General features: G+C 31.8%; 1 protein-coding gene across 2 annotated transcripts in view; it reads left to right on the top strand.

The window, feature by feature from the left end:
- LOC107448617 (acyl-CoA Delta-9 desaturase) overlaps positions 1-13,145 on the top strand; it is a 61,999-nt gene extending 48,854 nt beyond the window's left edge. For both annotated transcript variants that reach the window (XM_071178882.2, XM_016063889.4), the window contains exons 2-5: positions 6,330-6,523; positions 8,275-8,405; positions 10,916-11,121; positions 12,377-13,145. In XM_071178882.2, the coding sequence (XP_071034983.1) occupies positions 6,330-6,523; positions 8,275-8,405; positions 10,916-11,121; positions 12,377-12,845 (1,000 nt within the window). In that variant the 3' untranslated portion in view covers positions 12,846-13,145. The remainder of the gene's footprint in view (positions 1-6,329; positions 6,524-8,274; positions 8,406-10,915; positions 11,122-12,376) is intronic.
- Positions 13,146-13,928: the final 783 nt, after the last annotated feature.

The following is a 13,928-nucleotide window of genomic DNA, read 5'->3' as shown; positions in this document are numbered from 1 at the left end:
CGGGGATGGAGCATACGCCTTCCAACGAGGCAAAGCTGGTTCGAATCACAGTCTATACAAATTCCGCATCCGGCACAGTGCTGACGTGAAATATTTTCAGTGGTAGCCGGATCATAGGTTAGTCCCCTTGCCGTCAGACTTACCGTGGGTGGTTCTCGTGGTCTTCCTCTCCATGCAACGGAAATGCTGCTTAGCTCCATCAAAAAGTCCTCCACGAAGGCAAATTTCTCCCAATACTCGATCCAGGAGTTCCTTTGCCTTCTGGATTTTCCTCAAAATTACAAGGCTGTGGAGTTTAACATTAGTAGTCGTAAACCCATAAAATTGGGTCGGCTACTTAACGACGATTATACGTTTTTATTTTATTTTTATAACTCTATAATATAGCTTATAATGCTGCAATTTAATTGCTTTGAGGCCATAATATTTCAATTTTAATTGCATTCAAATTTAAATTAAATACAGCTTTTAATGACCGAAACATAGTCTCGTCAAACTAAGGACCATTAAAACTAAATAAAACATAATCTAAGGTGAAATGGTAAGTCTTCACTTCTTTTCAATCTTCAGATTCATATGGGTCCCCCGACTATGGATCTCAACTTTTTCATGTGTTGTATCCTTATTTTTACCACCATGCTAATTTATAAAAGTATAGTTGGCGGAGTATAGCTACTTCTAGTTTTTAATTTTGAGCCATTCAGTGTTAACCGTGTGTTTCGCGTAAATTGTTGTAATTGTTGCACGTAAATTTCATTATATAAAGTTTCAACTGATATTGGCTGTCGAAGGTTTTACTTTCAATTCCTACGGTCTTGAAAAATGTAGGTCCGAGGCATCATAGGTTTCTTCTAAACATGTAAAGCTAAGCCTCGATGGCTCCGGGGATGGAGCATACGCCTTCCAACGAGGCGAAGCTGGTTCGAATCACAGTCTATACAAATTCCGCATCCGGCACAGCGCTGACGTGAGTTTGCGTAATCTTTTTGGACCGTGTGCCAATAAACCAGACAAAAGGTTCGTGACTACGAAACATCGTCGCAATTTTATTCCCCTTGGTTTCACATCAGGCGTAGTTTATAGCATGTTGTAAAGATATTACCTTAAAGTTATAGTATCGCTACATTTAGTTCCTGCACCATTCAAGTCAAAATAAACATTGATTTCTTTAACTGTTACAGTAGGAAGAACCTCTTTTCAAAATGGCTTACCAGTATTCCAATTTATATGCTAAGGCAATTACTCGTTTAAAAAAAAAAATTTAATTTCAAAGTCAAATGAAACGTTCAAATGTTTCCCAGCACTGACATAATTTCCAATTTTAATCTTTTGGTCAAGAGGTGAGTGCATCTCGTCAAGTTCAAAATAACATCTTCATGAATAGAGTTTGACTGACAGTTTGAGGCTTATCCACATTTCCTCAGAGCTAGATTAGAAAAGAACATTTCTATGTTCAAAAAGAAATACAACTAATTTGAACATCTTATAAAAGCTTCCTTCGGTGAAGCGTATCTAATTGTAAAAGTGCTTATTCTTAATATCCAGTCTTAGAAAGAAGTGCTGATTGTAAAAACTAAAACATTTTATTGAAATTCTGCTATTTGTTTGTTATAAACTTGTTACCTGAATCTATTCGAAAGCAAATATTGAGTTATTTAAAGCATTTCGTACTTTTCATTCTTGAATAAAATATTATCACTATTTAGTTTCACCATTTACGTTAAGCCTGTTGAGGAAGAACACAGATTTAGATTATTCAATTATATTTAGCTTTTCATATTTTGATAGTATCTGCTTTCAGAACGTTGGACTGAAAATAGAACTTCTAACTCAAAATATTTTGCCCGAGAACTGCTGAGCTCAGCAATTTCATCTAAGCATGCGTTTAATTAGAAATAGCTATCTCTCATTTATACTGTCTTCTGCTTTTAGTACAATCCACTAATTAAAAATGTAGAGAAATCTAATTTTTACTTCGATGTAAGTTTTTATGCACAGATTGAAATATTTTTAGTGGTATTATCTAAACATAATCTAAATATTCTTTCTTCATATTGATGCTCAAATTTGAACTTCTGATTTTGGCGGAAGATATTTACTGTGGGTATTTGATTCCTAGTTTAAAGGATATTTACTCAGTGATCTAAGCGTACATATAAAGGATCTAATATAGAAGTTTAAATGTTGATTATTATTTAAAAAGCAAGAAAAAAACCTTAATTCTACACCTCAAGCTTTTAATTGTAGACCAGCATATTTTTTTCCCTTGGAAAAGGGCAAAAATTGGCAGTTTCGTTCTTGCAACTAGAGAAGAACTGAAGTGATTATACCAAACCATGTGATTTAAATAAGATGTAAAGGACGTCAAGAGCGTGTCATACCTGATTGGCTTCTGAAACTACAAATACCATTGACCTACGATGATGTCACTTTCAAGGATCCAGTTATAAATTCGTAATTAAATGGAAAAGTCTAGTGTAACTTTGGCGTTTATTCTTAACTGCCCCATTTGATATTCAGTGAAGCTCTTTTATTGTATGAATTTAAATTTAGCAGCGTGGATAGACTAAGTTTTTTGAGTGTTTAGTCTTAGCACTGTTTGTTTCTAAATTTCAAATAACGTACAAAGTTAGACTTATCATTGTTAAACTTGTTTATACCATAAGTTTCAATTTGTCACTTTAAGATCACTCCGCAAAGTTAAGAGAAATAATTCTAGTTCTGGGGAGAAGTTTATCAAACTAGTCTCCATTACTACGAAACTGGAAAAATTTGATAATTCTTTTATTTAACCTCTTGAATATCAGATCGTTCCGTTGCTTAACAAGCAACGGAACGAATAATGTGTTCTCTTAGATTCAGATATAATAATTTAATTTTAGATTGCCCATAAGTTTTGACAATTCATTTACTAAGAATTTTCAAATTTTTTTTCAATAATTAAAGAATAGTCTTGGATTACAAGACTCTAAAGAAAAAAATTTACTTCAAAATTATCACCTTTACGAAAATTAACGATTATTGGTCACTTGTTAACTCGAAACATCCATACTTTCCTCTTTTATCCAATTACAGCTTTTATAATCTCGTGTTAACTATTTGTTCAAAATAACTAGATGAAGATATTAAATTTGATTAGAGAACAAACTAAATTTTTTTTAAACATAAATGCAAAGTTTTATTTTGCACGAAACACGCAATTTGTAACATGTTGTAGAAGTTTTATTTTTCATACAAGCTGTGCTTAAAATTTCATAAAATCGGCTCAAGTTTGAACCATAATATCATGCAAAGTTGCTACACCTTAACTAAAGTGTTAACTAAGTAGAGCTATAGAATAAACTTAAAACTTTAAGAAGTAATTTAAGCAAAAATGATTAAGCTTGATCACAAATTTAAAAAAAAATTAAGATACTAAGATTAAAAATGTTCCAAAAAGTCTTAGAGTATAAATTTACATCAAACAGAAGCAAATAATACTTATACTGATATAAATAATACTTATACTGATATTTATATAGTCTGCAGTCTGCATCATTACGAATTACTTAACGTCATGACATTCTAAAATTTTAAGTGTTTCTTTATCATTGCAACAAATAAAAATTATTCTATCTATATACATATCTGATTTTATTAAAATAGAATTCCCTGCTACCACGATAGAAAAGCCTTCCTGCTGTTTTCGTTGATTGGATTATTTCCCGGGGTTACTGTGAGCAAAATGTGTCAACTGCCTCTCTTTTCTTCGAAACCTTTAAAAAAATATTAAAATATTCTTGCTCCCTGCCACTTGCTTGTCAATTGAATAATTACTTGTTCCTCGTTCTTCTATGAAGCATAAAAGTGGGAAAATTCCCTCCGGGCTTTTGAACTTTTAAACAATTGTGAAAACAATTTAAATGCTTTCAGACTATCCTCTAAAAAAATGGGTTATTTTTAGCATTATTACTACACTTGTCTTTGAAATATCTCAAGCTCAGACGATATAAGCTGAATTCGCTTTTAATTCTAGCAATTAGTGGATATTTTTTTAATGCATGAAAACAGACTATGGTTCTTTGAGTGAAAATTGTAAAGCCTGGATTTCTATTAAAATTTAAATTTGTTTCATACTCGTTATGCTATTGTGTCGACGCATAATCCGCACCAGTCATTTTAAAGTAAAATTTAGTTGCTTTTTTTTGTAACAGTTGTCTTACTTACGCTAAGAGTTTTTAGGCGAATTTATATTTCTTTTAAAATGAAGCACTTTTAGCTCAACAATGACTAATTTTTGCCATTTGACATAAACTGCCAATTTACTTTTAAGCGTAAAAATCAGTAAATAATACGTTATATAATTTTATTTCAAATCTAATTTAATTTCCGTGTCAAGTGATAGCTACGTTTTATTTTGTTTTGAAAAATCAGACAACTTTGATTTATTTAAATATAAATAAAATAACCTTATTTGCTATTGTTTTCCAGAGAATCAAATGTCTTAATTTTTTTTCTTTTATCAATATTCTTTAAAACAAGCTTTTATAATAAATATTGCTTTGTTTGTTGTAATAGAAAAAAGCTTAACGGACAACTAAGTTTTGGCAATTGAGATTAAGTTCGTAAAACTATTTTTCGGTGATGGCCTCTTTTTCAATTCAAACGATCGCCAAGTCTTCCGAAATATCTTTAATACAAAAGATGGATCTGATCTAATTTAAGTCGTTGAGGTGAATGCAGCATCTGGTTTTCATTGGCACCCAAAGATGGTTGTAATTGTATTTATCAACTTTTGAATTTTCTTCGTCGGAAATGTAATTTTTAAAAATTTAGTAATTGTTATTCAATCCATAAAACAGCGCATGAAATTTCATTTCTAGAGGTATGAGCCAGTCAAATTTTCACACGCCACCCCGATGGCTGAATTTATATTGAATCTGCAGTTCTATTTTCATAATCCAAAATTGTCTGCGAACTCAACGCAGTCAGTGTAATATTGTAAAAATTCAGATTGATCAGACATACTTGTAGGGAAATTTGCAAATACATAGCGAAGATAAATGTAAGTTTAATTTTATATACTGATACTAAAATATCCCTACTCAGTTAAGCCTGCTATCAAGTAATAGAAGAAACTATTTTTTTTGCCATGTTCTCTCAATTCAGGATTATAATTTCTTATAAAAAAATAAATTCAGAGATCTTTCAAAAAGGAGTCTCAAATTCCCAGTTTCTTTACTTTGAAGTTAAGTGAAAAATCACCTGCAGGTGTTGTAATCTGCAACGCCCTCTGTCGTGCTGAAGGTTTTCTACTACCGGACTTGCAACTGTCTTCTCAAAAAAAAATCCTAACATCTATGTAAATGTAATAGGAGCATCTTTGTGACCAAACCCTCAATCATGTAATAATTTTTAAACATATTTTTTACAAAAAATATTTGAAATAAGAATTAGGTAGTCTTGGTAGCCTTATAAATTGTTAACCCAATCCAGGAGACAAGGAACTTCTAGATTCGCCTTCGATGACTTTTTGCTGGAACTAGCCAGCATTTGCGTTACATGGTGAGGAAAACCTCTAAAACCTCTCACGGTTAGCTTGATAGCAAAGAATCTCTAACGCATCATCTGTCTACCACTGAGGATATTTTAAGTCAATAGTGTGGTCAGTGCAAACCGGGGGGTGAAATTTATATCGATCAGCCATCGCTGGGATTCGAACCCGGTTTACCTCATTGGAATGAGTTAGCTCTATGTTACGAGCCACAATAGTTATTAAAATATTAAAATATCAGAAATGACTCCATTCTTTTAACCTTTCATGTTGGTATACTCGGTCTTTCAGCTCTAAAATAGTATTTGCCAGGATCAAAATATTTTAGGGGTGGGAGTCTGATTAAAAATTTGGAGTAAATCATTCTAGCCATTTAGTCCTGCAGCCGCGAAGGTTTGCTGAAGTTGCTTCCTGATATTTTTCTAATTTTGCATGTAAATGCTAAGTCTGGAAAAAGTGTGGTTGGTATCATTTGAAACTTTTAAGAGGCTCGCCAGCTCAAAATATTCTGTGTCCAATGGTGAGTTGGTGAAGGCTGTTTTCACACCCTGCAAACAAACCAGTACAGTTTGTTTTTAAGGTGCTAAAAATAAAGGGTAAGCATGAGTAGATATTGCTTCAGAAAAAGCAAAGAGCGAAATTTAGAAAAATTTCAGTTATTTTTTCTAAATTACCGGTCAAAATTAATAATCAAAATTAAACTATAGAAATTAGCTAAAATTAGATTTATTTGGAATAAAATTTATATTTTGAATTTAATAATATGAAATTGTTATAAAAATCTGTACAATTTTAGGATGGCACCAAATAATACAGCATCAATAGAAGAAAGTGTTTCACCCAAAAATGAAACGGAGCAAAAGACGGAACCGAAATTCAAGACCGAAATAGTGTATACAAATGTGCTGCTTTTTATTTACCTACATTTGAGTTTTGTGTATGGAGTCTATTTGGGTCTCACTACTGCCGATTCAAAAACGGGCATTTTTTGTAAGTAGTTTTAGTTATTATAAATATCCATTTAATTCTATGGTAAGTTGGGTGTTAAGAAAATGATGTAATGCTTGTAAAATAAGTGAAGTGATACTCGCCAAATATATTTCCTTGTGAGCAAAATTAAAATCGTGAGAATAATGTACTGGAATCTTTCTGTATACGAAAGCATTTGCTTACAAAATACAAATATTGAAAAATCACGACAGAGTTTTGGCAATTAATATTTTGACGTGCTATTGTATAAATATATACAGCTCCCAGAAGTTTACTACAGCCTTTATAGGGTAAACGTGAAATATGTTAATTTAATAACACCAAAACTATATCTTGACAAAAATGATGCTAATTTTATAAAATCACGATTTAAGTCATAATCAAATTCCATAAAATATTTTTATGGACCAAAAAGATTTGGCTAGTTCTTCGGATATCGTCCTCAACTTTTACTCGGTCTTTTATGAGAAAGTATTTATTCCTGACTGCTTTGAAATTTAATGTAACATTTAAGATTTGTGTCTAGGGTTAATTGACAGAAGCTGCTTTTTGCAAATCACCGCCTTAATTTTGCAATACTTGGGGTCATTTGGAAAAGTCTCATACTTTCTATTTAACCTATTACTGTAATCTTATTGCCGCGAGCCTGGCTACCTTCAGGCTAATTACGAAATGCCATTCGTTGTTCAACTAGACTGATTTGTAAGCATGATATGCAGTGTGCCTTAAAAACTTACTACACTAAACAGTGAAGTAGATGGGCTTATTAAAAAGGATAAAACAACATAAACTGCAGAAACCTGATAGAATTTACTGACTTTTCTAAATTTGGCAGTTAATTTCTAAATTTGGCAGTTAATTTCTAAATTTGGAGCTGTTTTGTACTGAAAGGATTTTGATACTAATTTGTGCAGTCTATCAAATTACGGTTAAAACCTTTGATACTATTGGAGTAGAAATGAAAGTTTATAAGAGAAGGAATTGGTGTTTACTTGAACAAGTAAGCAATTAACAAGGTCTGACCAGTCCTAACCAATGTTTAGTTTTAGTACAGCTACATGTTGGTAGACGGGGATTCTGTGTGGAAAGATTAGTTTCTTTTCGAAGAATGGGAGAGAGCTTCTGATTGCTTAGTGCTTACTAGTTTTTTTTTCTCTAATCATTTGAATCTTAAATCTGAAGATATTGTTCAGTATCATTCCACGTTTTTCAATCTCATTCTTCCGTGCAGCTTAATTTCCTTATTAGTTATTAGCATTGGACGCTGGCATAACAAGACTCGCTACCAAAAAAAAGCAAATTTAGTCTGAGCAATAATTTGCTTATTCCATAATTAGCCTAATGATATAGGCTGATGGTAATAATTAAATATGTTAGGCTTGTTAGAGAACACAAGATTTCTGCAATTAGCTTAGAACATTGCGAAATGCTGGCGACGTTTTGAAAGAGACTGATTTTTCAATAAGCCTACGATGAATGTAAGAAAGAAATTAAGTTGTAAACTATTGTAAATAGTTCAAATCTCATTAAATCCTTAGGATTAGTTGTGCCTTGTTTACTCTTTAAGGGAAATGCACAGTGTGTGGGGGAAAAATTACCTTGAATAACTTATGATCACATTTTAACGGACTACAAATAAATCTTTATTTGAAATTTCACTATTCATTTTAATTTTGCTTAGAACAATAGTGATTCATCAAATGCTACCGTACTTCCGCAGTACTTCGCATTGATAATGATTAATATTTCAGCTTACATCTATGGCAATATTGCTGGTTTAGGCATCACAGCTGGTGCGCACAGGCTCTGGTCTCATCGTTCATACAAAGCAAAACTGCCTCTTAGAATTTTTTTAGTCATCTTAAATTCGATCGCTGCTCAGGTAAGAAGACTTTGAAAACTTTTTCTTAATTCTAGTTTTTGGTTTTTAAATTTAAAACCAAATGTCAGTGTATAAATTCTAATACAATATGTGACATTCAATGTTAACTTTTTAACATTTAATCAGTTTAGAAATTTCCAATCCATTCAAATTTTTTGACATTATTGGCTTGAGCTAATTAAGAACCAAATTTATTTCCCTCTCTCATCCTCACACATGCCTCTCTTAATGCTTAGTAAAATGCTGATAGCTTTTTTTGACATTTAGTTTTTTTTAAGGTGTGAGTGTATTTCTACACTTTAATAATTATCTTTCATGACTGTGCTAAATTATCCAAAAACTTCAAATATGATCTCTATTGAGATCATGTGTTGTCAATTACGTTTTCAGAAAGTGGTTTATGTGTTTGTCATTACTCAATGTTATTTTTGAAGTTTTTAAATTTTTTTTCTTCAAAATACAGTAACGAATTACAATAACAGAATAAAATTTTCTGAACACAAAGATGTGGATTTATTTTATGATTTATTTTACACTACAGTTTATATTATACTTTTTGGCTGTTAATCTTCAATGGGTAAATGGTTCCAGATATCAATTTAGGGTACAAATAAAGCCAATCACTTTTCATCAACGTAATGGGTCATTACTAAAAGGTCAGATAAAGGTTATTAAGCTAGTAATTTAAAAACAATTTTAAAATTTTATATCTGCTAATATTTTCTCAAGAGCAGTAAGAAAAAGAAAATATCTAATATATTGCAATATTTTTCTTTGAATAATAAAAAACTTTTGCATCTTTGCAGTCGCGAAATTAAATTTGCTTAACAATCTACTAATTAATGGAATTAAATCAAAGGCTTTTATGATGTATAGTTTAAGGTTTTTATAAATCACCTTTTGTAAGATAAAATTGTTAATCTCAAACTCTAATACTAAAGTTTAAAAAATTTACTCTTCTAAAAATGTTTTATTCTTGTCAATTTAGACTAAAAAAACATAAAATTTATTTAATAAAGTTTGCTCCATTTACTACTAAAATTTAGGAAATTCATGCATGTTTAAATTTCAGCGACCCATATTTAAATTTCCTGAGAACTGCCCATTTAGTAAATTGAACGGCAAAAAAGCATTAACGATGCATGGTCGTTCTGTCACGTTGCAAGACATTGGATTTATCAGTTCAAGTTTTTATTTTTGAATTTATTTTCCATTTCAAAAGCATGCATGATAAAGAAACTAAAGGATAATATTGCAGATGCAGAGTTCTATTAAATTGGCATTTTGGGACTATTTTACTGTGTTTTATTAAACATAAATTTAATAACAGTGCGAGGTTATTTTGATCTGCCAAAGTTTTGGGTTAACTTTTGGATAGTGTTGCCGGTGTTTGTCTTTTTTACCATGAATTTGTTTTGTCAAATAACGGACATAAACCATTTATATACAGTCTACTGACAACTTTATAATACTGTCTTTGTTTTTATGCAGTTATTGTTCCACATGGACAAATTTCAATCTCTGGTCTGGATTGAGAGCTTAAAGAAATATTTTATTTGCATTTTTAATTTTAAAATGCATTGCTGAAATTTTTTAAAACTTGCCCTACCACTTTGCGAAGCACTATTGTTTTGTGGAGCCTTTAATGTTCCTTGGAGCATAGTTCGTGAATCTTTTTGCCATAGAACCGAACTAGAAGTGAGTTTTATAAAAATGTTTTAAAGTGTAAGAAACCTTTTTAACTTCTTGCGGTCAAGTGTTTACTCTCTGCAACAAAAGCAAAAAAATACTGCACTGTAAAAAGAAGAAAAAACTTCTAAAACTTTTTTGAATACGAGTCACCTACGGTGCATGTAACTTTCAAAAACTTTTCTGATTATTTCCGAAAACTCTTTCTGTGATATTCGGAAATATTTCGCAGTACTTCAGAAATATTTTAAATCATTTCTTGCAGTATCGGATACTTTAATATTTCGAAGAGTTTCCTATATGCGTATTTTTTTTTTTAATATTTCTGAAACTTCGCGTGAGGCTACGCTACCAACAAGGTCTTCGATCAAAAGGTACCTAAAGATTGAGTTAACATACTAGCTAATTGGAATTAAATAGTTGTAGAGGTAGCTACGGCTACACTCTGAAACTGAATCTCCGTCAAGTCTATTCAGTTCTACTTTTGAAAATAAATGCTTCGCAATTCATCAGAGCTTAATTTATTATCATGTTTCCGAAATTTTTTAGTGTGATCTGAAAGTCTTGCCAAATATTCTCGTAAGTCGATGGACCTAGGAGATAAAATCGAATATTTCTGAAAACTTGCTTTAGTGCAATGGCGTTTGTTTTTGAAAGGAATTATGTATTTCATTATCTTGATTGCTACATCCACGATAACAAATTTTGGCCGGAATGACAATTGTACGAATGAAGTGTGACCGCAAAGTGCTCTATCTGCTTCTGTGTTGGGCCTAATCTCGTCTCAAGAGCGTTAAATGTTTAAATCTTTTTACTTTCAGAATGACGTCTACGAGTGGTGCCGAGATCACAGAGTGCACCATAAATTTACAGAAACTGACGCAGATCCTCACAACATTAAAAGGGGTTTCTTTTTCGCTCACATGGGATGGCTTATGTGCAGAAAGCACCCAGCTGTTAAGGCTAAGGGAAAAGCTGTATTCTTGGATGACATCTTGGCTGATCCAGTTGTCCGCTTCCAAAGGAAGTAAGTACCAGGATTTCTAATTTTAACGCTATTTTTCGAAGGAAAATAAAGCTATAGTTTAAGTGCCTTACACTTGAAGCAATGATTTTAAAATGTATATAATCTTGCCGTTAATTATCTGGGCATTAGAACAGCCAAACAACTTAAATATTTTAAAAGTAATTTAAGTTTTTAAAAATCTCCAATTTGGCAACATTTTTCTACCTAGATGAAAATTATCAATCGCTGCCTTATTCTCAGTTTTGCGAATTTTTATGAATCCAAGTAATGAAGCAATGGAGTCAGTTTTTAACTATTTAAAAATTAGACTACAAACTTTTAAGTTTTCACAGAACTGTCTTTTCTCCATATTGACGTTTTGCGCCATTTTGTGAGTAAGCATAGACAGACTTTAGGCTTTAGACTAAACTAGTCGTGAGTAGCAGTTGAAAACTCCCGGCAATCATAAAAATATTATTAGAAAAAAGCATAATTTCAGATTACGACGGAGCCATCGAAAAAGCACCGTAGCACGTTAAATGAATGGCATAGAATAGGTTCTACTTTGGGTTTTAAAAAGTTTTAGAAAAGTTTTAAAAAATGTAGCAGAAAAAACTTGCACTAAATACAGAAACAAGCTTTTTGGATATTGGATGTACACAATGTTTATCCTTAATCACACAGTTTACATTAATTCAACAATCATTAACCATTTTGGAAATAAGCCTTCCTCTCAGTGGTGGTGCAAAGGATGTCTTTTTTTATAATCTTAAGTTTTTACATAATTACGTCTAGTAAGTTAACATAAATTTTGGTGTGAAGTAATGTATTAAAATGTCAAAAGTGCTTATTTCAAATTCGTATTTTAAATTAAGCAAGCTCGCGTAACAAGAACTACGAAACAATGATGAAGCAATAACGACGCGAATACCATTGATCATGCCATATTTGAAAGAGCATAGTTTTCGTCAGACTTGCACAAAATTTTCAGTTAGGTCTCATTAAATTCTTTTCTTTACGACGTTTAAGATCTCAATAGCTTCTCGCATGCCTTTTGTAGAAGATTAACGTGTGCAGTTCCAACGTTTGCAAAGTTAATTTTTGCAGCATTAATTCTATTTTTTGTAGTGTTTTAAAACCATGGTAGACATTACAAGTTACTAATACTTTCTTTAAAATAAAATCTAGCACAGTTACTCTGCTAGCTATTATGCTTAAAATCTAGATTTTCAATTTCTTTCTAGTTAGAAAATTAACTTTAACTTATATTTTTCAGATTTTATATTCCCTTGGTGCTTTTGTTCAGCTTTTATCTTCCAACCATGATACCAGTTTGGCTCTGGAACGAGACTATCTGGAATTCCTTTTTCGTTTCTTCCATGGCAAGATACTGCTTTAGTTTGAATGTGACATGGCTGGTAAACAGTGCCGCCCACATGTTCGGTGATCGGCCTTACGACAAGTTCATATGGGCAAGCGAAAATCCTATAGTGGCCTTCTTTGCCCACGGAGAAGGATGGCACAACTACCACCACGTATTTCCTTGGGATTATTCAACAAGTGAATTAGGCTACTCACTGAATCTCACAAAGATATTCATCGATTTCATGGCGTTGATAGGGCAAGCTTATGACTTGAAGACTGCTCATCCGCAACTAGTAAAGAACAGAAAGCTGAAAACTGGTGACGGAACAAGAATTAAAAGCTTGGAAATGACATCTAGTGAATATTGTGCGACCTCTTGAATGTTTGGCTGAGCCAAATGTTCTGGTAAGTCGCGTGAACAGTTCCTATCTTGGCGTGATTTTATGAATGAGGGTAGAATAATTCTTCGTCAGAAACACATTAAGAATTCTCGAAGAGAGAACTATTTATTTTTAGAAGTGTGACTACATAGACTTTTTGTGCACTGAGTGCTTTTAGGTGTGTACAGTGAACTTTCTGCACTTTGATGCTGAAAATGTGTCATTTTTCTTTGATTGTATTATATTTTTTCTCCAATCAATTCGTGTAAAAAATAAAGCTTAATTTTGATTTTTATAAAATTTGTAATGTAATTAAAACAAGATACTCTTGTTTAAAAATACATATATACTAGAAAACCAGGGTAAAATTTATACATTCGTTGATATGAATCAAAATATTGAATACTATTGATTTATAAGTGAAATTACTTTTAACAAAACATAACATTACGATATGAAATTAAACTACATTTGTGAATGTTTTTAGTACTCAAGAAACGTTCAAAAGCATTTTTTAACTGTCTTTTAAAGGGAATAAGTATATTTAAATGCAAAATAAAGTTGTGAATGTAAATTAAGGGATTGGCGAGCCATTTAAGTTTAAACAGGAATACAAATTTAAGATATAACGATTCTTTGGTGGTTCTTTATACAAAGGTTAAATTGTTTGAGCCTACCATAAACGATTGTTTTCTAATGTAAAACTCATGATATAGGTGCTAAACATTCTCTTCGTCAATCATGAACTATGATAAGTTTCGTGAAAATTGTTGTAACAGAACAGAAATTGATCAAAGGGAAATAATATTTCCCTTTGATCAATTTGCACCTCTAATCAATTTACTAATTAATTTGCACCTCTTGTACCACTTGTGCTCGAAAGACAGTCAGATTAAAGTACTATATAATAGCCCAACTCATTACGAGATGTTAAGTGTTCGATGCTTTATAGTATAACAATGTGACACTAGCGGTTAACTTATTTTAGATGAATGTTTACCGTAGTTACGTTATTGGCAGCTTTTTGAAAAAGTTTTATCAAGGGCGAATAATTAATTTTTAATTTGACTGTATCGAGTTTGC

Source organism: Parasteatoda tepidariorum, chromosome 6, assembly GCF_982258835.1.
Source record: "Parasteatoda tepidariorum strain Cologne lab strain chromosome 6, Ptep-v5.0, whole genome shotgun sequence".
Classification (NCBI taxonomy): Eukaryota; Metazoa; Arthropoda; class Arachnida; order Araneae; family Theridiidae; genus Parasteatoda; species Parasteatoda tepidariorum.
Note: the sequence above shows the minus strand (reverse complement) of the source record. Positions and strands in the feature narration are given on the sequence as shown.